The 26,058-nt window shown below is 34.5% G+C and overlaps 1 protein-coding gene across 2 annotated transcripts in view; it reads left to right on the top strand.

The window, feature by feature from the left end:
* The window catches only part of Rip11 (Rab11 interacting protein), a 149,430-nt gene that overhangs the window by 12,857 nt on the left and 110,515 nt on the right, over positions 1 to 26,058 (top strand). For both annotated transcript variants that reach the window (XM_075362408.1, XM_075362410.1), the window contains exon 3: positions 19,081 to 19,186. In XM_075362408.1, coding sequence (XP_075218523.1) covers positions 19,081 to 19,186 — 106 coding nt within the window. The remainder of the gene's footprint in view (positions 1 to 19,080; positions 19,187 to 26,058) is intronic.

The raw sequence follows: 26,058 nt of genomic DNA on the forward strand, positions 1-26,058 counted from the left end.
AATGATTTTTTGGTTGGTGATCTTATTTCGGGAGCAAATCTGAATGAAGCCATTCAATTAAAAATTGACATTTCTCAGTTATTAGAACAATATGGTTTTCCCCTTCACAAACAGTTTTTAAACAAGGGAATTTCTTCATCACTTCATGCCAATTCTCGTATTTCTTTAAATAAAGATCATAACATACGTACTTTAGGAATTTTGTGGAATAACAATTGAGATACATTACTTTATGAAAGCAATCATACCAATAATCCCAAAAATTGTACTAAAAGAAGTCTTCTTTCTGTAATTGCAAATATTTACGACCCTTTAGCTCTGATTGGTCCCATTGTATTTTCATATAAACATTTTATGCAATTATTATGGCAATTCAAGATCAATTGGGATGAAACATCTGACACATTATTATCTCAATAGTTGGATTTGCACACTCGACTAAATTCAATTGATTTAATAAATATAAATCGGTCCATTAAATGGAACAATGGTAGTACCATTAAGTCATTTCAAATTCATGGATTTGCTGACGCATCTGTGAAAGGTTACATTTGTTGTATTTATGTACAGACTTTATTTTTAAATCTTGAAATTTCATCCAATCTACTTTGTTCTAAAATAAGGAGTTGTTCCTCTAAAACTAATGTCTTTGCCGAGGCTTGAACTTTGTGGTTGGTTACTTACTTCTTATCTGTTTACTAAAAAAGGTAATTTCTTCATTAAATACAAATATTGATGAAATTCATCTTTATTCAGATTCCACTATAGCATTGCATTGGATTTATGGATGGTCTTCCAAATGGAAAATCTTTGTTAGCAATATGGTTTCTGAAATAGAGCAAAACGCTTCAAGAGCTAATTGGTATTGATAATCCAGCAGATTTACTCTCTAGAAGTTGTCTTCCCAATAAGTTGATCGAGTCATCATAGTGGTGGCTTGGTCAACACTGGCTATCATAAGATTCATCCTATTGGCCAAATGATCACAACTTTGTTTCTTGTAATGTGACATTAACCCTAAATGTCTAATTGAAAGACGCCAAACTGTTCATTTATCATTCGTAAAATATCATTATTAAAGTAAATTTAATCATTATTCATAATCATTATTTAAGTTAATTTGTATGCTTAGTTTTAGTTTTAGATTTATTCACAATGCTAAACTAAAATATTCTGATCGAATTACTGGTCCCTTGATCACGGAGGAATTAAATCATACTCTTAATTTCTTCATTCATCAGTCAATATGTACATTTCGGTACAGAAATTGATGATCTTAAGAACCAACAATCTGTTTCTGAATAGAGTAAACTTATTTCATTTGATCCTTTCCTGGATGATTCAAGTTTACTTCAGGTTGGAGGCAGATTGCAACACTCTGCATTATCCTATCATAACAAGCATCCTCTTATCTTGCATCCTGATACAAAAATTACAAGATTAATCATTGTTAGTGAACACCTACATCTTTTGCACTCTGGCTTTCAGTTAACACATCATTCTGTTTGTCAAAAATATTGGATGTTCTGGGTGTTTTACTTCACAAAAATCCCTCTTAATCATATGGGTTGAATTTGGCAATTATTACAAAGATTCATTCAATCTGTTTAGTAATTAGATTAAATAATTGCTTTAAGCTTGTTGTCGGCGGCTGGGTTGTCTGGGCTTATGCATTTTGTGTGTGTGAGTCACTGTGCTGTGGCTTTGGCAATGCAGCTGCTGATAAGCAACTCTCTAATTACCATTCTGGGAGTGCGAGTTAATGTTTCACATAGATCAGATGTATGCACTCCACAAGGGAGTTTTTTCATTGTTTAATAAGTTAAGGTGTTTTCTTTTTTGTTTAATTAAACATTGTGAATTTCACAATCTCTTTTCATTGTGTACCAATATCTTACCCCGTAGATTCGGTCGGGATTAACTAGCGTTTTACAGTCCACTTAATTAATTTAATTTATATTTTTAAACATTCTTACCTTAACACAATCAGTTTGAAAAAGGTGGTCTAAGGACTATTTATACCATTTACAACACAATAAATGGCATTTTACCATCTGAAATCTTTGTGTGGGTGACTTAGTTTTACTCACTGATGAAAACACTTCGCTTTTACTCTTTCTTTTCTTTCTTTTTCCTGTTTAGCCTCCGGTAACTACCGTTTAGATAATTCTTCAGAGGATGAATGAGGATGATATGTATGAGTGTAAATGAAGTGTAGTCTTGTACATTCTCAGTTCGACCGTACCTGAGATGTGTGGTTAATTGAAAACCCAACCACCAAAGAACACCGGTATCCACGATCTAGTATTCAAATCCATGTAAAAATATCTGGCTTTACTAGGACTTGAACGCTGTAACTCTCGACTTCCAAATCAGCTGATTTGGGAAGACGCGTTAACCACTAGACCAACCCGGTGGGTTTCGCTTTTACTCTGGAAGCATGGAATTGTAACTCGCACACATCTAGGACCCGATAATCTAGTTAGGGTTGTTGATATTCACACATCCAACGGTCTGTTTAGAAGGCCTGTAATAAGTTATGTTTACTGCCATTATCTGACAAGATAATTAACGGCAAGGCAATTGTTCGTTCCATCATTTGCAAATGCTTAAAGTATTTTCAGTTTAATGCTAAAAAGCAGGTCCAACAACTTGGTCAGTTACTTCCTTCTCAAGTCATTCCATCTAAACAATTTTCTTCTTGTGCTGTAGATTATGGTGGTCCAATTGTGATCGTCATTGGCGGACATAAATCTAACACTTAGATCAAATTTTTCATCGCACTTTTCATTTGCTTAGCCTAAAGCTATTCACTTGGAGTTATTCTCTGACTTGACTTCAGAATCATTCATTACTGCTTTCAAATGGTTTATTTCTCATAGAGGCCTTCCTTCTCAAATGTTCTCCGATAATGGCTCCAATTTTCATTTTGCCCCAGAAACACTCTTCACGAGTCATTCAAACTCTTCAACTCTAAAAACTTCAAGTCAAATATTCAATCGTTTTCATCTACTCAACGTATAATATGGTTATTCATCCTCCCTCATCGCCTCACTTTGGTGGTTTATGGAGAATGCTATCACCAGCGTCAAATTTCATCTATATTGTGTTGTAAGTCACACAATCCTTAATTTTGAAGAATTGTACACAATATTAACTCAAATTGAAGCCTGCTTGAATTCTCGACCCATGTTCACGATTTCAGCTGATTCTAATGACCCAGAAACTTTTTCACCCAGTCATTTTCTTGTTGGTTCTCCTCTTAATTCCTTTCCCAATCCTAACTTCATGGAAATCCCTCCTAATCTTATGGGTAGATGCCAATTATTACAAAGATTCATTTGATCAATTTCGAAAAGTTGGTCGAAGGACTATTTACAACAGCACAATAAATGGCATTTTCCCACCCAAAATCTTTGTGTGGTGACCTAGTTTTACTCACCAATGAAAACACTTCGCTTTTGCTCTGGAAGCATAGAATTGTAACTCGCACACATCTAGGACCAGATAATCTAATTAGGGTTGTCAACATTCGCATGTCCAATGGTCTGTTTAGAAAGCCTGTACATAAGTTATGTTTACTGCCATTATCTGATAATATTGACAGTATATTGTCTGTCATTATCTGACAATATATTGGCTATGCAATTCATGTTTTATTGTTTAATTTTTAATTCATTGTGATGTTGTTATTTAATTTTAAGTCAAATTCTGTATTTATAACAATCTGTATTTTTATAAAATTTTTGATTTTAGCGGGCACTTATGTTAAGAACTATTAATCAGTTTAAAACTTTGTAAGATGGTAGTGTTAGAAGTATTAATTTTCTTATTATTCATTAGGTATTATGCTTTTATGATCGCTTGACCAGCTGGCTTTTGCCATCAGCTGATTATTCTTTTCTCATTATTGTAGCATGCAATAATTTTCATTCTTAGCTAGGAACTTGTAAGGTAAACATCTTTAATATATAAATGCAATCTTGATATTTGACAACAATCAAAAATCGAATCACATCATAAGTATATTCATAATTAATTTATTGCAGTTACTGAATTATCAAGCAGTATTGTGTACTTTAATTCAAGTCAATAAAATCGTTACAGTCTAGTTATAAATCAACAAATTTTTTAATTTATTCAAACACAATCCTAGAATTTAGCAATTGCAATCCTAGTATATTTCAAACAGTGTCCTTTCAAATAGTATGTTAAACAGTGTCCTCTTACACATGGTGGTACTTTCTGGTACTCTTTGTTGATGGGGGTTTTTCCAATTCTTCTTTGGAGTCTGTCAATCTTTGATTATTTGCTCAAGTGGAAGAGTGTTTCTGCTACATATGCGGCTTCCAGTTTTATAACTGTGTTGTAGTGTTTTAGTTTTGCATTTATGGATAGACTTTTTTACGGTAGGTATACCAAGTTAATTTTTGTGTTTTAGCTAGTTTGTTCTTGTTTGGATTGAGGGTTTTTGTTTAGGTGTTTGTTATTATTTCCCCGAGGTATTTAAATTCAGTTACTGTTTTGACTTTATTACTGTTTATGTTTACTTCCTTTAACTGTGTTGGTTTTTGGGGCATAACTTCTGTCTTTTTAAATGCTATTTTGAGGCGAATTTTATTTATAATGTTTTGAAGTTCTAATATCTGTGTTTTAGCTTCATCAGTGTTGTTTGCTAGCAGTACCAAGTCATCGGCAAAACCAATGCAGTTTGTTTAGATTTTTTGGCCTGTTTTTATTTTTGGGGCTTTTTTTGAGCCATTCCCTCATTATCATTTCCAGAGCGCAGTTGAATAATAGCAGTGAGAGTCCATCACTTTGGTGCAGTCCTGTTTTGATCTCAAATGGTTTTGAGAACCCACCTCTGAATTTCACTCTTGACTTGGTGTAAGTGAGGATCAGTTTTATTATGTTTATTAATTTGGGATGTAATCCGAGGCATCTTAGAATTTTTAGTAAGGATTTTTCTGTGGAAACAGTCATATGCTTTCTTGAAGTCTACAAATGTTATACTACATTTCTGCTTCTGTTTTTGTTGTAATCTATTAATAGGTTGAGTCTTATGATCTGGCCTGGACAGCTCCTCCAGGGTCTGAAACCTTCCTGCTATTCTCCTAGTTCTTTCTCAAGCTGTAAACTGATCCTGTTCAGGATGATTCTTGAAAGAATTTTGTATATTGAGTCTAGAAGTTAGATTCATCTCTAGTTGTTTGGATCTGTTTTGTTTGCTTTTTTGTGTAGCGGGTGGATGAAGGCTGTCATCCAGTGTTGTAGTATTTCTTTGGCTAGTTGTTGAGAAGGTGTTGATGAGGGTGATTTTTACTGTTGTTCCTGACTGTTTCCAGATCTTTGCAAAGGTCTGATCTTCTCCCACCACTTTGTAATTCTTCATCTCACCCAGTGCTTGGTAGACTTTTATTATGGGAGGGTTGATGTTTTCCACTGGTGTTGAAGTTTAGGAGTTCTGTTGGTTCTTCGCAGTTTAGGAGTTTGTTGAATTATTTAGCTAGGATTTCCGCATTGTCTTTATTGTTATGGGCTAGATTATGGTTTTGAGCCTCCATTAGTAGCGTTGGAGGTGCATATTTTTCGGGTAGTTTTTTGAAGGTTTCATGGTAGTCTCTCAACTGCATTTTTTTAAATTCTTCTACTATTGATTTCAGTATGTCTTTATGGTGCTGTCTTTTTATTTTCTTTAGGGGTTTTGGGTGGTTTCTTTTCTTTGTTTTACTACATTTTGGAAGGAGGTTTATGATTTTTGGGATTGGTATAAAGTCATGCTTCGTGTATGCATTTAATTTTATTATTGCTTAAAATTTAAAAAAAAAATAATTTAAGTCTGGTTAGTTTTCCCGATTTGGATTGTCATTTCAGATTGTAATAATACCCAGTTAATATTTTTTCTTTAATTTCTTAGTTTTATTGTGGTATCGTAGTAAGAAATCAGCATTCATTGGAAGTTATTTTGTCTTACCATTTAAGTTGATTCTTTGGCATGAATTCAGTTGGAAATGGTGAAGTTATAATTGTTTATTTCAGAAGCAAAAACATAATTCAGCAATCCACCACAGTACAGAACCAAACAAGAGCTCTTACCATATTTTTTTATTTTTATTATTCTCACTTATGTATCAATCTCCCTCCAGAGTAGCTGGACCGAAAGTGCAACCATATCGGAGAGATATCTGTTCAGAGCCAGACTAAGGAATGATTCCTGAAAGAGGGCAGCAGCTCTTTCAGTAGTTGTTATTAGGGACGTAGGTCAGGACGACTTAAACGACCATATCAACATCAATCAATCTTCTGAATACTGCACAGCTGAGAGCAATGGAAAACTATAGCTGTGTTTTTTCTAAGAAAATATAGCTCTCTGCATTTTCATATAACAAAGATGGAGGCGCCTTTCTTAGTAAAATATTCCGGAGGTAAACTAGTCCTTAGTTCGGATCTCTGGGTGGGGACTACTAAGGAAGGAGTCACCAGAAAATTAAAAAATAACATTCTACGAGTCGGAGCGTGGAATGTTAGAAGTCTAAAGGTTGGTAGGTTAGAAAATTTAAAGAGGGAAATGGATAGGATAAATGTAAATGTAGTAGAAATTAGCGAGGTTCGGTGGGAAGAGGAAAATGACTTTTGGTCAGGTTATTTTAGAATAATTAACTCAGCTTCAAATAATGGGCAGGCAGGATTAGGCTTTGTAATGAACAAGAAGATAGGGAAGAGAGTAGAGTATTTCAAAATGCATAGCGATAGAATTAATTGTGAATTTAGAATTTATTGTAATAAGGATAAAATCAAAACCTAAACCAACAATGATTGTTAACGTCTATATGCCTACAAGCGCCCATGATGATGATGAGGTAGAGTGTGTATACAAAGAAGTTGACGAAGCAATTAAACATGTAAAAGGGGATTTGCACAAAGTATAATTTAGTAATTGCCAACACCCAGTTTACAAATCATAATAGAAGAATATACATATGGAAAAAGCCAGGTGACACTGCAAGGTATGAGATAGATTATATCATGGTTAAGCAAAGATTTAGAAATCAACTCGTCGACTGCAAAGCTTACCCTGGAGCAGACATTGATAGCGACCATAATTTAGTGATAATGAAATGTAGATTGGGGTTTAAAATCCTGAAGAAATGGTGTTAGATGAATCAGTGAAATTTAGAGAAGCTTGAGGAAGAGGTAAAAAAGATTTTTGAGGAGGACATCGCAAGAAGTCCTACACAAGAACTACTGCATGAAAATAAACAAGAACAAAACAAAAGTAATGAAATGTAGTAGAAATAACGAAGATGGACCACTGAATGTAAAAATAGGAAGAGAAAAGATTATGGAAGTAGAAGAATTTTGTTATTTGGAAAGTAGAATTACTATTGATGGACGAAGCAGGAATGATATAAAATGCCAAATAGCACAGGTAAAACGAGCCTTCAGTCAGAAATATAATAAGTTTACATCAAAAATCAATTTAAATGTCAGGAAAAGATTTTTGAAAGTATATGTTTGGAGCATAGCTTTATATGGAGGTGAAACTTGAACGATCGGAGTACATAAGAACAAAAGTATAAAAGCTTTTGAAATGTTATGCTACAGGAGAATGTTAAAAATCAGAGGGTGGAAAAAGTAACAAATGAAGAGGTGATGCGGCAAATTGATGAAGAAAGAAGCATTTGGAAAAGTATAGTTAAAAGAAGAGGCAGACTTATAAACCACATATTAAGGCATTCTGGAATAGTCGCTTTAATATTGGAGAGACAGAGGTAGAAGGAAAAAATTGTGCAGGTTGGCAACGTTTGGAATTTGTAAAACAAATTGTTAGGGATGTAGGATGTAGGAGTATACTGAAATGAAATGACTAGCACTAGATACGGAATCTTGGAGAGCTGCATCAAACCAGTCAAATGACTGAAGACAAAAAAGAAATGTATCAATAGCTCTTTTGAGGAATTCCTCATCATCAGTTGATTAAAATTAAAATTTCAAAATTACACATTAAAATACCAAGTTATTACAATTATAAAATATGTATAGTCAAACAATTAAAATTTTTTTAAACATTTAGTAGCTAGTGACTAAATACAGCACTATACTAATTTAATATAAAATTTAACTAATGTTGCCAAAAGTCCTGCTATCTATAGCAGTTTTGATAAGAGCATTATTATCAAACTCTGTCTACAGATTGATTAGGGTGAATTTCCCTTTATGTTTATAAAAATTGTATTTTTCCAAAATTTCCAATTTTTTTATTAACACTTTCATTTGTAATTTCAATTATTTTCAAGTTAGTTTCTAAGTCAGTAATAGATTGTTTATTATTTATTAGATGGCCTGCAACATTAGAAAAACCTAATTTATTGTTTACATAATATCTAGAATGTTCTGAAAACCTTGGCTTAAACGATCTATTAGTTTTCCCAAAATGAATTTGCAGTCATTACATGTTATTCTATAAACGCCACATAAACTATTAAAATCATTATTACCGTTATATTTCTTTCAATCTCTTATATATGGTTTTTGGCTTATATACTGGTTTATATTTTTCATCATTATAAACATTAATTAAATTTTCAATAATATTATTAGTATAAGAGTATTTCATATGGATATTATCAAAGCTATGTGTATTATTTATAGGTTTCAATGTTGTTACAGTAATAGATTTTAAATTTTATTTTCTATAAATACCAATTGACAAAGTATTAATCCATTTTTTACTGTGATATCCTTTATAATTTTTATTTCCGCATCTAATTTTTCTTTGTTGTCATGTGTGTAATGTATTGCTCTATTTATCATATTTGTGAATATATTAATCTTGTGTGACCAGGGATGATTCGATTTTCTATTAATAATTATTTTACTTGCTGTAGGTTTCCTATATACTGATGTTATAATTTGATGCTTTTTATTAATCTCAATATTAACATCTAAAAAATTTATTTTTCTGTATTTATCTGTTTCAAACGTAAATTATCATGATAGGAATTGAGTTTTTTCAGTATTATAAGATGCTCATCATTTATAACAGGATTAAGGATAACCAAAACATCATCAACATACTGAATCCATAATAGAATTTTTTCTATATGATTAATACCATAAACTATTTTATTTTTGAATTTTTGTAAATAAATTTCAGACATAACAGCTGATAAAGGGAATCCCAACGGTAAAGTATTCTCTTTTGTGTAATATATATTATTAAATTTGAAATAATTCTGTTGAACTATGTTCCTAATAATGGTAATAATATTATCAATAAATTTTGAGTCCTCTATTATTATTATTTTTTTTTTTTTTTTTTGCTAGTGAATTAATTAATTAGTACAGAGGAAAAATATTGACAATTTAATAATTGATTTTACTAAATTGTTTACTTATCTAGTCGTATTTTCTACTCAACTAATTAAATTTATGTTTAATAGTTACTCAAAATATATCTAATGATCAATGTTTTATTTTTCTATGTATTTAAATGTTTTTATTTAAAGGCTACCCAAGCAATAGCTGTATACGGCTAGTTTTAGTGTGTGTAAGTATTACATCCCGAATAAGTTCTTCTCTGTATGTCAAGCTAAAATTATTTTCTTTAGGTTCAAGGTTAAAGCTATTTATTTAAATAAAAAATGAAGACTGTGCCTGAAAACTCTGTTAAATTAATTATTATGTCACATATTCAATTTCTACATTCTTCAATTAATCTAATAACATATGAATAAAAGAATTATTTTTAATCATCAGATTAAAAATAAATTTAATATCTTAGTGAATTTATTTTATAAAAATAGATTGTATTAAATTTATATAATAGTCATTTTATTAAGAGTTATTTTATTAAAATTTAAGTTAAATCTTTTGCTTTGAGTATTAACTTTCAATGTTGTATATTGATGTCAGATTATACATCATGATACCAAAGAAGATCTTGATTTTAGAATTTTTTAAATAAAATTAAATATTAACAAATTATAAACAAACCTTTAGTATTTAATTTTTTAATAAAGGTCAGATTTTCATACATAGATTTAAAATCTTGACCTTTTTTTACATTTGATTTTATCAAAGTTAGATTTCATAGTCTTAACTCATATTATGAAAATTTTGAAACTATTAATTCACCACGTAACATTGTAGATAGGAATACAACGTGAACATTTTTTAGCATATGAAAAACTCAAAACCAGATCAGGATTCAAACCTTTTGACTCTCCAGATGAAAGATTAGAATATTACTGCTTCACACAGAGGTTAGAAAATTTAAAACACAAATTTTGAGTTATAAATATTTTGTAAATTATTAGTTACAGTCAAACAACAAGTTAATAATCTAAATTTTACTCTTTTCTTTTCCCCTTGTACTATTCTGAAATAAACTATTGAATTTATTGTTATTGTATTTAAGTTTATTTTTATTTGCTAATTTTAATTTTTTATTAATAAGCATGAAATACTTATAAAACCAATATCCTAAAAAAGCGTGTTTTTTTTTCAAATAAAATATGTTGAATTAGAGTACACTTATGGGGGTAAAGCCGAACATGTCATTCAAAACCAAACTTTAAGAAAATATGAGCAATTCAAAAATAAAAATGTCTAAACCAGCATAAAAAGAGATCTACAGATTTAATAATTTTTCAATAAACATTATTAGAAATGGATTTCAAGAACACCCATTTTAATGTTAAGCATTGAATAAGTAATAAAAGTTGTCTTTTAAAAGTATCAGCAACTTTTTGCTTTATATGTACATTGAAGTTTGATACGATAGATTTCTTGATGCAGGTTTTTTACTTTTTAAGTAAGAGAAAATGCTTTATACAGATTTTTCTGTTGCGATTATCGTTTTGCATAAACAGTTACAAACTGCTGTAACAAAACTATTAATTTATTGCGGTGCAAACATCATGGCAAAACATGATAATTTTTTTAATTATAAACAACTTGCTAACAATTGCTACTGGAGATTCTACTAAGGAAGTCGCTGACAATTAGCTCTGAAAAAGGCCTCTGAAAGTGCCATTAATTTGAAAGCAAGTCGTTCATAATTTTCAATAATTAAAACTAATTTGCTTGTTTGCTAGTCAGGAACTATTTAACTTAGGAACTATTGAACTGATATACAAAAATTATTTCACTACTCAAAAGTTTATTTTTTCCCTGAGTGATTTTTTCATCATGCACTCAGATAGTTTCAGGAAGATTATCATCACCAGATTTGGTGAGAGTGTAAACTTCAGACCTCTCTCCCCAATCAGTCTTAGAAAAAATGTTATGTATTGATATTAAAACAGTTTTTCTTTTTGTGATAAATTAAAAAAGAAAATTGCAGGTGGATTTCTTTCCTTTTTCCCTGAGCACTTTCTAATCCTTGGTTCTGCAGATGTAAGCTGGACCCTGTTAGGCCCACATCGATGATGTCAACATGCCTTGGTGGCTTCCACCTAATTGCTGTACGGCGAGTCTAATGGTTGAAGTGCTTGTCAGCTAAGCCAGACAACCTTATCCCTCATAAGACACAAATAGCATTCTGTACATCTGAGATTTAAGTGATTAGGAATTTGTGTTTTTATAACATTAGTACATGAATTAAAACTATTAACAGATTGCTTTATCCCATATAAATGCAATAAGTGTTTTAGTCTTCTGGAGAAGTTCTGTTTTAATTTTATTAACTAAATAGTCCACTCTGAATAGTAATTGTTCTTTATTAAAGAGCCCCCCTCGACTGCATTTAAATATTTTCACTGAAGGACAAAATTTTCTTATCGATGTAAGACCTGGTGAGTACTTAATCATTAGACAACATTAAATACCTGCTATTTCTACAACATGAAAAATATATTTAAACAAATAAATAAAACTGTCTGACAGTGAATCGGTAACCAATTATTTTATTTAATTAAATACTGCATAACGATGTTTAGTCTTTTATTCCCATACCTTGTTTTCTTTTTTTAGTTCTGTTTATTTATTAAATTTTTGTTTAATTGTTTGGCAGTCGTGTTTTTTAATTTTTATTATTTTTTTTAATTGAATGTTGCATGACGGCATTTAGTCTTTTTTTTCCATACCATGTTTTCATTTTTTTCTGATCGATTTATTGTCGTTTTTTTATTACCCCGTTTGTTACCAGTTGATGATGATCGGTCTAGTCTCGCACGAGGTTTTCGCATCACCTCACCACTCTAACCTCACACGTAGTCCCCACGGAAAGGTCATTATTATTAAACAGAAATGTATTTAATATTATTATGTTATATTTAATGGACCTCGTAAGTATACTAGGCCCGGCCAGTGTACGAGCTTGTGCGTATTGAACTCGGCCTGAAAACATCAAGTCAAACAAGTCTGAGTATATCAAATCGAAGTATTACTTATCATACTGTACACGGTAATAACTATCATATTTACATTTACTAATTATAAGCAATACGTAATTAATTCTTTTATAACCTTTATTTGTATTAAATTATTAATTTTTAATAATAAACAAAAGCGTACTTGAATTTTCTTCATGCATCTAATTCAAACTTCTAGCAAGTTCACCATCCTCGCTAAACGAATCACTGTCACTTTCACTATTAGTGGTTCCAGTTTTTCATACTCTTTTTCAATATTTTTTTTTACTTTTTCACAATAGGGTTTCCAGTCATCTTCTTTCATGGAATTAATTTTCTCCGTAGTTTATTTTTCAACATTTGTGTAAGAAAATGTGTTCAACGCATGTCTTTTATGGCCGACCATACCGTCTCGATCCGACTCAAATCAGGATGGTACGGTGGGTGTCTTAAGAATACGATGCTCATATTTTTTTCAAAAGTTCATCCAAGTGATATTTTTGTACTTTAGTTTTATGCAACTTTACTGATTCATATAACTGTGGTTTCAGGATTTTTGAACTATACGGAATAGGAGTTTTCTCCAGCCAATCGGTCATATCTTTTCTTCTGGAGTTCGAATTTAGCGCTTTATCGGTACTTGTATTGTGATAAGGGGCGTTATCAACAACTACTACTGACATTACTGGAAGATTTGAAATCAATTTTTCATGCACCAATTTCATGAAATTGTTTGTATTCACGTTGTCATGGTGGTCGCCACTTTTCGAACTGGCTTTCCAAGTTAGTAATGCGTTCGGAATAAAACCGATTTCTCCTCCGGCATGAATTACTATTAAACGGTCACCTTTATTAATCGGCACATGAAGTCCCTCATTAATAACGTTAACCACAACTTTGTCGAACAATACGAACTTAGAACGTATGTTTCATCCAAATAAACTATTGATTTGTCTGTACTTAGCCATTGCCTGCAAATATTCAATTCTCTTCCACCTGATATCGGATTTCTCAATTAAAAGTTTTCTGTTGTATTCAGTTGTATGCCATTTGAAACCTATCTCTTTCAAAATAACACCTAAAGTTGATTCACTGCCTTTAAAATCAGTAGATGACTGAAATTCTTGCCATATATTTTTTAAAGTAGGTAATTCATTCTTTGAATGAAATTCATTAACTGTTCTTTTAAATACACCTAAATCAAAACTGTCGAGTCCGCTGACAGGTTTCGAACATCGTTTATACTTTTTCGACGTGCTGAAAGAACACGATTGGGATGTTGATTGAAGAATCATGTCTTTTTTCTCTTCTGAGTTTTTGAACGTGTGTGTTCTTGATATCTCACAACAGCAGCAGTGGTTTCTTCGCATTTTTGAATGTCAATTATATGTTTGTTGTCAGTTAATTTAACTACTATTAGAGCTTCCTTTTTCATAAAGTCACATTATTGGTAATTTCACGTGCTTGACTCCTAAGTTTTTTCTTAACTAAGGATTTAAACCATAACAAACCGCACTAATAACACACAAACAAAATTAAACAAAAAATAATATATTACAAAAAATTTGCGATAAACAATGAGTAAAATGAACAAAATAATATGACTGCACAAAAACACTATCCGAATACCTTCACTGAACACGGTATAAACTGGACTAAAGTTTATTTCTTTATACAGACATTGTGCACTACGAATGATGGATCTAAATATAATCGTGACGAAAGACATCATTTCTAACTGCACGTATAAATTTTTATAGGCCTGCACATAATACCAATCAGAGCGTTAGCCATTGGTTATTGTTATTGTTATTATTATATAGCCAAGGAATTGTTATTGTTTACAAGATTGAGTTATTAAGCATTTTTATACAAGTAATCAACTCAAGTGGAAAGAATTGAACACACAACATAAATGTATTGTTTGGGCGCCCGTATTGTTTGTAAGTCGAAAAATGAAATTAAATAATGATTACGCGCAAAAATAATATTTTTGAAAGCAATAATACGAATAATGAGTGTCAGCACGTGACGTCACTAGCTCGTAAATTCGCTGGGGCAACTATGACTTACCTTAAAATCGTTCACTTCTGAGTATTGTGTTTGCTTTTAAGTATACAGTGGGTTTAGAGTGAATAAACGTTTACTTTTAAGGCAAGTGTTCACTTGGAAAAGCCTAATTAGCATTTAAGTACTCACTTAAAGTGAATACTTAAACTTATGAAGTGTTGCCTTCATTTGTCTATATTTTATGTTATGATTGACTAAATTGTGCAGTTAAAAAATAATATGAAAACTATTGTGAAAATAAAATCTGACGTTCACGCCACGGACAATAAACCAATTTCGTTGAACGACTGGGAAAAAGCACTGCTCGACTTGTTAAATAGGGAAGAAAATCTACTATTTTCAAAAGTGCCCGGTGCAGTAACAGTTGGCTTAGACAGCGGTAAACGAAGTTGTGAAACCGAATCGACAGTTTATTATGAAAATCCTATTGATACTCCAAATTCCTACGAGGTGGAGGAAATGAAGATAAAAAGAAGAAAGCAAGAAAACATCGTTTTGAAAGCAAAGACGAAACAGAAGAAACATCAGAATTATCTACACCAGAACTGCAGCGCCTAGGTGTTAGTGTTAACAGAGCAACGCCACATTTTAGCTGAACAGCGAAAATTGATTAAAATGCAGATGGAGAAAGATTTTTTAATTAAAATACCGAAAGAGAAATACGAGGAAAAAAGATGAACAAAATGACGTAATTATCACAGATCCTAACATTTTCTCACCATTACAAACATAATTTAGTTTTGACTAATAAGGATATGAATTATCCTTACTAAACCCATTATCTCTTTTAAATTTTACACTTACAGTAAATTGGTTGCCGAAATGGCACGCCTGTTTAGCTTGGTGGATGGGATCGTTATCAAGGTGCCCTTCGATATGTACATAAAGTTAGCCCCACTCCCTATGAAGTACTAACGAAATCTTAACAAAAACGGTTATGATTTTTTTTTTGTACTAGTTTCAGCTCGATGATTTGGTTGGCTCGGCAAAACTTCTTTCTTTTTCCTGTTTAGCCTCCGATAACTACCGTTTAGATAATTCTTCAGAGGATGAATGAGGATGATATGTATGAGTGTGAATGAAGTGTAGTCTTGTACATTCTCAGTTCGACCGTACCTGAGATGTGTGGTTAATTGAAACCCGACCACCAAAGAACACCGGTATCCACGATCTAATATTCAAATCCGTGTAAAAATAACTGGCTTTACTAGGACTTGAACGCTGTAACTCTCGACTTCCAAAATCAGCTGATTTGGAAAGACGCGTTAACCACTAGACCAACCCGGTGGGTTGGCTCGGCAAAACTTACACTTGCTGAGTCACCCGCCACTTGCCCATACTTTCGTTATTTTTAAGTTTGTTTAATTTTTTTATTTATCTTTTAGTTATTATATTTTTACTTTTAATTTTTTTTTTATCGTACTTACAAAGAAAGTAAAAGGGGAAGGTATATTACAAATTCAGTAATCTTAAAATGTCAAGACGTTTCTGTTCTCTCATTGTTTTTAACTCATCTTCATCAAATAAGATCATCCGGGGATCCACGGTATGATCGTTACATTCATCCACATTTTTGTCTGGTATTTTCAAATTGTCATGTAAATATTTGGGAACATACGCAAAACTGTGCAGCTTACTATTCTCGGGATTTTTTTTAGATACCCTTAAACTCGCCAGTATCGGGAACCTCATTTTTAATTGATCAGATGTTCTTTCTATAATAACCCTTCCCTTGGAATGTAAAAAATTGAATCGTCCTTCGTGTGTCCATTGATCGCTAGTGGAAAGGGTGTAAGGAGCCACAGAGATATGCCATAACCTCTGTCACCTAACGAGCAGAACCTGTTGTTAAACATTTATTTCGTTTTCTTTTTATTGCTCTTTCCCAAATTCTGTCATCATGAACACTCCCCTGCCACTGCGCGTCTATGCTAGTGAACCTTTCGTTTGCATCACTTGTCGCTTTTAAGTTAATACTAGCGTAACCCTTTCGAGTTATGTACTCGTCTGAAAAGATACCATGTGGCCTCTTTATTTTTACATGTGTACAGTCGAGAGCACCGATGAGTGTAGGTATTTGAAAACGAGCTTCCCAGTTAGCTTGTGCTTTATTCAGTTCGTTCAGCGTCGACAGGGATTTTATCTACTCATCTGGCTTCCGCAGAATGAAATCAAACATTTGACAAGTTGTTGTATGATGTAGACCAAAATCTTCTGCTGGTCTGTTTTGATAACCCGGGTAACTAACACTGTAGAAACACTTCCATCTTGTTCATTCGCCTCTAGTTTGGTCAGTGTCTAGCGAAAAATTATCACATAAAATATCCACACTCAGATTCAAACCTTAACAACTCTTTACATTTGGACGGATTTAATTTTCTTCATTCTTTGTAACACTTTACGTCACGGATATGCATAAAAGCAGCCTTCACTCTTAAATGAACGGAGAAATAAGTAAACAGTTTGAATAAACGAATACCGTACCTTAAAAATTATCGAGTGTTACAAAAAAATTTTGAGTAACACTCAAAATTTGAAGTGTTACCTTAACTCTGTTCACAAAAAATTAAGTGAAGACTGGAAAATTTTAAATGTTAGAAGTGTTTACTCACCGGAAGAGTAAATGCTTCAAGTTGAGTATTGCCTTTTAATTTTTATTCTTTCCAGTTGGAAGTAATTACTTCAAAATTTGAAGGTAAAACTCTTCACTTATTTTTATTCACTAGGCCCAATGTAAATTTAATTCTGTTATTTTTGTAATATTGTTCATTCGATTGATTTGAATCATTCACTTCGAATCCAGCTAACACAGTGATAGAGGCTCACAGTTCATTAATTCAGTATCCATTAAAGTCTGTACTTCAACTGTCAAATCTCCACTTCTACATATATATTTATAATTATATATATATATAGCCTATGACACTCCCGGTAATGTAAGGATTCTAATGTGGGATCATAAATGTAAATCAGTACGGCCGTTGAGCTGCGAACAAACAAACAAACATACATACTGTTGCCACATATATGCCTAATTTAATATCGGCGGGAGATAACGGTAGCAACGATGTGAGCGGGGCGCACAGTATGTGGACGCGTTGATACAAGCATCACTCCCACTGCGCAGTTCTCCCACCATAGTGGCACTGCAGCCCCATCACTCTCAGGCACCAATAAAAGAGCGTTCACCACGAGAGCGATAGCAATTCATCGACCACCACCTTAAGAAGAAGTAGTTCCCTGGCCGGCTCAACGTGGGACCTCCCGGGGGATGCCAACATCCCCGTCGGAGCAGCCGGCGGGAATCGCTGGGCCGGACCGCCGAGGAAGCCGCTAGACGCGGACGCAACCTTCCCGCTCTAGCTCCAGCAGGGCCGGGCTCAGTAGCAGGAGCCGGCCCCACCGTAGGAACGCTCGGGGAAAACCATCTCCGCCGCACCGGCGAAGGATGTCCGACGCCTACCCCTACACTGCGGGGCTCTGGGGGCCACCACTACTACGCTGTAGTGGGGACCCAGCTGCCGCTGAGGGAAAGTCCGGCCCGACTTTAATGGACGAGCCGCAACTCCCCGACTTCGCCGGAATCCATCTTGCAACAGCTCTTCCCAGAGGTAATGCAAAAAACGGCCCTTTTCAGGGCTACCCTAAGGTTAGCAATTACAACGAGCTGTCGAAGCTATTCGGCGACATACTTACGAGTACATACATGCATAAATACATACACCCTAAAAACATTACATTGCTTTTTGTGCAGTCGTATAATAATAAATAAACGAAAAAAATAATAGAAAATTTATTGACAAATTGGGTGTATGAATTTCTAAAAAAAAAACAACTATTTTTAACTATGTTTTTAGAATAAATGTAAAAAATATGAATAGTCGTTGTTTTAGTCAATTCAAATAGAAAGCATAAACTTAGCATAAGATTTGAACAACTGAAACCAACCTACTCAGATCACCCAACACAACCCTGATGCACGTCTCTTATATAAGTTATATAGGCAGATAAAAATTTATCTCTGGGAAGCCGAATTATTCCTTGTTTTAGTTTTTCCTACATTTCTGTTATTATTTTTATAAATCAGTTTAAAAGTGCATGTTCTTTCCACAGGTTTAGTATTATCTTGAATAAAACATAGCTACAATAACATTTTTTTTTTACTTTATTGCTGTATGGAGGCCGATATGTGACTTGTCAATGTGTTTTCTGATTAAAGATTACATACAGGAATTAAAAATTATTTTTAACTTAAGTTTCTAAACATGTTCAGTGAATCTCCCGATTCATTAGCACTGCTATGCATATGAGATGTGTTTTGGAAGGTACTGGATTCAAGAAGTTACTTGAACTGAATTTTCTGCAAGTAAATTGTTTATATCAATAAATATGATATTAAAGAGATTAAGGTATATTTTATGCTGTTTTTTTCATAGCATTAAGGAATAAACCTCTAATATTATAATAGTAGTTCTGACAATTTAAATGTTTTTAATGTGTAATGGAACTACAGTATAATCACCAGAAGCACTGGGGATTCTGTTATGGACTTTCAGGAGAAAATTCTGTTTTTTTTTTTTTTTTGCTTGTGTAGTTGCTTTTATTGATTTTTTTTACTCTGAAATTTTTATAACTTTTTTAAATTTAATTTCAGGTACAAACAACGCATTTGTCACGATTGCATTAGGTAAAGAAAAATATCAAACGTCCCTGAAAGAGAAAGCTACTGATTCTACTGAATGGCATGAAAAATGTGAACTGTGAGTTATATTTTATAAACATTTATTATTCTTTGTTAATCTATTGATCGTTATATTTTTAAACATATTTTGTTTTTGTTGATGATTAATTGCAGAATAAATGCAATAAATTGTATGACTAATGTATCAGATAAAATAGAAGCTGTTGCAAATTTTATAATCGGTCAAATTTCTGATTTTTCCGATTGTTAGAACATAACTCAATCGTAGACTAATAATTCCATTACATTTATTTAGACTGAAATGTTCACATACAAGGACAGTTCACTGAGGTTCTAGCTATTTTTTTTAGAAGAAAGTATAATTGTAACACAGTGTATCAGTTTGTAATCTGTATTATTTTTTTTACACGACTGCCCATAAAGGAGTGTAATGTTTTTAGGGTGCATGTATGTTTGTTTGTATGTATGTATGTATGTCCAACTGTAGGAGCTTAATGGCCGAACTGATTTAGATGTATGACACCGCATTGGAATCCTTAGTTACAGGTAGTGTCATAGGCTATATAAATATGTATATATATGTATGTTAAATTGTAACTAAAAGACCACAAAAAAATCATATATATGATTGTAAATGGATAATCACAAATATTTTCAGTATAAATTTATTTGTGTCAAAAATAGTTGTTTTAAGATCTGCTACGATATTGCAAGAATGAATTACGGTAATAAAATTTAATAATTTATTTTATAATTATTATTACTGTTGTTATTTATTCTTTATAAACATTCAAGAAAAACAAATCCTGATTTTTTGATGGGTAGAATGTTTGATCATGTAAGCATGTTCTTTATTCTTGATCTTATTTGTTGGTGTTGCTTCATCTTATTACTGCTACATATTAACTAATAATCCCTTTCTTTTATTAATCAAATTAATAAATAATAAGTAAATAAAAATACAAATATAAGATATAAATAAAAATGATTTGCACTTAGAAATTAAATTAAATCTGTAAATTAATTAACAATGAACTGTCAATTAATTGGCAGTTTAATTAATTAGCTATTTTAATTAATAAAACAGGCATTCAACGGACTGCTTCTAGCAGAAGAGAGTCATGAAGGAAGCTGTGTGCAGCCACCTGGCATACCACAATTTTGTTCCTAAATATTAACTAATAATCCCTTTTTTTTATTTAATTTTTATAATTGTTTTTATTTTTATTTGTTTGATTTGTTTTTGTTTTTTTTTTTGTATTTACATGACTGCCAAAAAAGGAGGCAATGTTTTTAGATTGCATGTATGTATGTTTGTTCTACTGTAGCAGCTCAATGATCAAACTGATTTAGATGAATTGCTTTGTGTTGGAATCCTTACGTTTCCGGGAGTGGAAATTTGCAGGTTGAAGTACAAACTTTACTGAATTGAATTAATGAACTCTGAACTGTGAGCCTCTATCACTGTGTGAGCTGGGTTTGAACTGAATGATTCAAATCAATCGAATGAATACTATTACAAAAATAATACAATTAAATTTATGTTAAATAAAATAATTTTAAAGAAATTTAAATAATTTCTGTTTAATAATAATGGGATTCCTGTAGGAACTGCATGTGAGGCTAGAGTGGTGAGGTGATACAAGCACCTCGTGCGAAGCTAAACCAATCTTCACCATCAACTTTTAACAAACATGATGCCTCTGGGGTGCTGTTTTGGAAGTTGGAGTGGGTGCTCTTATAATAGCTCTGCAAACAATCATCTGGTTATCAAAATTCAAACAGGGTATTTGTTAGTAGGTTGAAGGCTGAGGCTGACGGTAGATTGAAGGCAATGACCTGCGAACAAGGCCGCTGGAACAAGGAGGAAGAGACAAATTCTCCTGTTAATTTTCCTGGATATACAGAACACATTTAATAGCGTTCCATGGTGTGGGGTGTTGAATGCGCTGCAAGTAAAAGGTGTGAGCAGATACTTGTTGGCAGTCATCAACATTATCTGCATGAACAAACTCTACTATTGGATACAGAGGAAGAACAGGAAGATTGTAATATGTTCAGTGGCATCCCACAGGGTTCAGTCCTCGGCCCAATACTTTGGAATGTGGCGTACGATGGCCTTCTGCGCATGGAGTTATCAGGGGGCTCTGAGATGGTCGCGTACGTCAACAATTTGACCGTGTTGGTGGTTGCAATTACAGAGGACTGAGTTGAAGAGTTAGCCAACAAAGCTATAAGGAGAGTCAGTGGCTGGCTCAGAGAAGAGGGGATGGAGCTGGCTTCCAGTAAGACGGTGGTGTTGCCGATGGTTTGCCAATGGAAATTGAGGGATCTGGCTGTTGTAGTAGACGAACAAATAATAAAGGAGGATAGAGTAGTTAATTACTTAGGGATATACTTGGATAGATCCAGGAAATTTACTACCCATGCCAGGGAGGCTGTTGCAAAAGCTGAGAGGACCATGATTGCTCTAAGGAAACTGATGCCAACAAAGTCTGGACCCAGAGCTGGTGTAAGAAAGCTTATTTTATCAGTAGCAACATCTGTATTGTTATATGTGGCCTTGGCCTGGAGGTCAACTGGAAAAATTAAAAGGAACTGCGTGCTTTCACAGTCATTCCAGTGTAGGCTGGCGATCATGTCATCTATGACATACTGAACAGTATCCGGGGCAGCAGTTGAAGTAATAGCTGGTGTGCCACCGATCAGCCTCAGAATTAATTTGATTTGAACAATTCACGATGGGGTTCCCAAGAAACAGGCAAACCAAATAATGCTGGAAGAATGGCAGGTGTCCTGGGAAGCCTCAACTAAAGGAGCGTGGACCAGGCATCTGACTCCACGACTTAAACCCTGTGTTCAGAGGGGGTGTGGGGGGTCATACTTCCTCACGCAGTTCCTCTCAAGCCACAGGGGATTTGGGACATACCTAAACAGGTTCAAAAGAAGATCCTCACCTGACTGTTTATATTGTGAAGCGGAAGATACTCCTGAACATGTGTTCTTTGTTTGTGACAGATGGAATGCTTTTACGTCTCGCCTGAACTAGCCAGCTGGACACTGGAAAATATGATGGAATTTATGTTGAAAGATACTACACAATGGGAACTGGTATCAAGTATGGTAACAAATATTCTCAGTACAAAGGAAATAGAAGAGAGAACTGGAATACTGGCTGAGTGAGCTGGGTACTCAGTAGGATTTCTACAGTGTCACCAGCAGAATGATAGTTTCTGGGAAAAGTCCTCTGAGAGAGGTAGAAGAGCACAACTGGAGGATGAAGGGATGAAAGACAGCTCCCTGCTGAGCTGTTCACACTGGTCCATGCTTGTGTGGATCGGAGATGGTGATGACTCACAGAGACTCTGAATCCCTTGAGCCCAAAGGCTCTCGCCAGGGCCGTGGTAATGCTTCAATGCCGGTCTGGCCTCAAATGAGTTCAACACTGCCCCTTATGGGGCGTACATAACTAATATTCCCCCTTCTTACAAAAAAAAAAAAAAAGAAGCTAACTTTAGCATGTATCAGATACACTCTCAATCTAACAGATCATGGTTATTCAGAAATGTTGTTATATCTTCGCAGCCAATCTTCCAATTTTCAAAACTGAAACAGGGTATTTGCTAGCATAATACAAAATCACAAAGGAACCTAACCAGAACAAAATGTTTATCAGCAGTTTTTTTTTTGCAATTGTGATTTTAATTTTTAATAGTTATCTCTTGCTATATTTAGTTTTTTTATTTATTTACTATATATGTTTAAAGTATCAACCATTATGATTATTAGTCACTAATATTTGCATTATTATCATTATCTGTAATCTGTGTTATTATTTCTGACTGTTCTATGAAGTTGTTGCATTAAAAACACTGCCCTAGCACATAAAAATTAACAAATTATGATACTATTTCTTTGCCATTAGATGATTGCTTATAGAATTCTTGAAACATTTCCGTAGAGGTTATATGGCTTAAAGTGGCAGTGGCTTGCAAATAACCTTGGTAGTTCAAACATTACTACTTAAATATCTTGAACATTTAGATTACATTGGCAATTCAAATTCACCATGATCTTTTGTCCTTATTTTCAGTTTTCCTGTTTCATTATTATTTATTTTTTACGGGCATTGACTGCTAAGGGAGCCCTCGTCACATTCTTAAAAAGAGGTTAGTATCACCATCAGGGTCGTCATATGTAAGGGTGTAAAGGGCCCTTACATTTTTATTTAAAAACACGAAGTACATTAAAACACAACAATAAACAAACAACACTTATGGGGTGTAAAGGGCCCTGATCTTAAAATTTGAGTAAATATCTCAAAGAACATGAAAGGAAAATATAAGTCTTTACAATTCCATTATCTCCTTCTACCTGTCTCGTTTATTTATTAATTTTAGCACTCTCAGGGCGAGCAGAACCGCCGGTGAGCAGCACATCAGTCGCCCCAGGATGCCGTAGCAGTTGACTTCCCCATATAAACAGTTCCGTAGGTCGTAACCCCTCGAAGTTCTCCCAGCATCATAAGAGCAATCTGACCACCTGTTCAGGATGGTCAAAAAGCCCCTCGGCGGGGACCTGTCCTTCCCGGTCCTGACCTACTTGGCTATAGGCATGCGTTACGCTTACCAATAGCCTCGCACCCTCAGTCCACCCTTGAGGGTCCCCCATGCCATCATTAGACACACCCCGACTCACTGCTTTTGAATGCAGTCAAGCCAGGGCGGCCTAGGCAAGAGGGCTACCTCCCGTCACTAGACATGCCACGCTTCGAGACTCCCTTGTACATATAAAACTACCCCTTAGAGTTTGTTTAACACAGCTTTAAATTTTCACTTTTACAGACTTTTAAAAAGTCCACTGGTGTGTAAATAAGCAACTAGTTTTTCTTCATTTCCATTATCCAAATCAGCAGCAGTATCATTTCTTAGCTGGAACCTCTTTCTGAGGTCCTCATATATGGTACACTCTTCTATTAGATACTTAATTGTAAGTGTTTTATTACAAACACCGCACATTGGTCTCTCTTCGCCGGTTAACAAATATGAATTTGTTATTCGCATGTGACCGATTCTAAGCCTGGTCACAGCTACTTGTTCTCGGCGAGTCAACTTCACATCGCTTTTCGATTTATACGGAGAAGTTTTGACTGAGTTTAATTTTGTATTTAAACACCTCCAATCAGTAATCTACTTGTTTCTTATTATGTTAGTTAAACAGTTTTTGACATCTGCCACTCTTACAGGAATTGTATCCAAAACATTGCAGACTGTTGCCTTTCTGGCAGCTTCGCCTGCGCTTTCATTACCTGCAATACCAGCATGCCCTGGAGTCCATACAAATACACATCGCTGTCCTCGTTGATTTAGAACGTACAAAATGGACAGGATGTTTGCAATTAGGATATCCTTAATGTTCTTGTTCCGAATTGCGGCAAGTGCACTTAAAGAATCGGAACATACTAGCACTCTCTCTTCGCAATAGTGTTCTGTGTACCGAAGAGCTTGCTGAATGGCAGTAAGTTCTGCCATGTAGACACTGGCCATATCTGGCAGTTTACAAAAATCGGATTCTTCATTTACATATTTGGAGCATCCAACACCATGTTCGGTTTTAGAACCGTCAGTATAAATTCTAATATGTTCTTCGTAGTTACCGACGATTGCTAAAAATTCCTGTTGGATGATCACTTCTGGCTTCTTTTTTATTTCTTCCTGAGAGAGATCCAAACTTGTATTTACCGCTGGCAAGAGCCATGACGGTATTTCTCTCGTAGAAATTGCTAATGTATCTGAAATAGCAATTTCGTGTTTTCTTCTTAATTCGTGATACCTAATTCCGGCTGGTCTGGAATAGGTAGCACGATGTTCGTATAATGCAGCCAAAGGATGGTTGTTAAAAAGTTTGTTATTTATATGGGAAGGAAAAGCCCATATATTTGCTGCATATCTTAGCAAAAGGATCTCTCTTCTATAATGTAGTGGCAATATTCTGGCTTCGGACATTAGACTAGTCGCCGGACTTGTGCGGAAAGCGCCTGTCGCATATCTTATTCCGCTATTATGAATTACGTCTAACTTTCTTAAATGCGACTTCCTAGCGGATAAATATACAATACATCTGTGGCGACCTACCAGGCGTTCCTCGATACTCTGTTTCCAGATGCTCCGGAGGGTGAAGCGGAAATCGGCGTTAGGGCGGGTGAAACACCATCCCTGGCGTTCGGACCGTAGAACCCGAAGATATAGACCATATAGACCTTGTGTTATCTCGAATGGCATTGAAGAAAGCACCGGGGATTGACCAACTTGACCCTGATATTTTTTACCATCTGCTGCCTGTCATAAGAGAGCCGCTTGGCATACTGTTCTCGAGGTGCTTAAGCTGGGGCTGCTTTCCGGCTTGCTGGAAGGTGGCTTTGGTGAGGGTGCTCTTAAAACCTGGAAAGGAACCTGGTGAGGTCAGCAGTTATCGGCCCATCAGCCTCTTGCCGGTTCTCGGCAAGTTGCTGGAAAGGCTGGTTGTGGAACGGCTCTGGAAAACATCGATATGACTGTTTTCTAAATTGAGGCCAATATGGCTTCATGAAAGGGGTTGGCACCGAGGATTGCATCTTAAATGCTCTTGCCGAGGTGGAAAGCGCCGACTGCAAATACGTTTTGGCAATTTTTGTTGACATAGAGGCAGCATTTCCTTGTGTTGGAGTTCTGTCCTCTATGAATTGGAACGCCGCAATGTTCCCGAAGCCCTGCAGGCCGTGGTAAGAGACTATTTTTCTAACCGCACGGCTCTGTTTAAGGATGCGCACCTAGTTGTGGAAAAATCCGTCACCAGGGGAACCCCGCAGGATTCCGTTCTCGGTCCCCTGCTGTGGAACCTGGTGTTTGATGGATTTCTGGGGCTGAAATTCTCAGAAGGGGTGACGCCCAA

The sequence above is a fragment of the Lycorma delicatula genome, chromosome 4, assembly GCF_047948215.1.
Source record: "Lycorma delicatula isolate Av1 chromosome 4, ASM4794821v1, whole genome shotgun sequence".
NCBI lineage: Eukaryota > Metazoa > Arthropoda > Insecta > Hemiptera > Fulgoridae > Lycorma > Lycorma delicatula.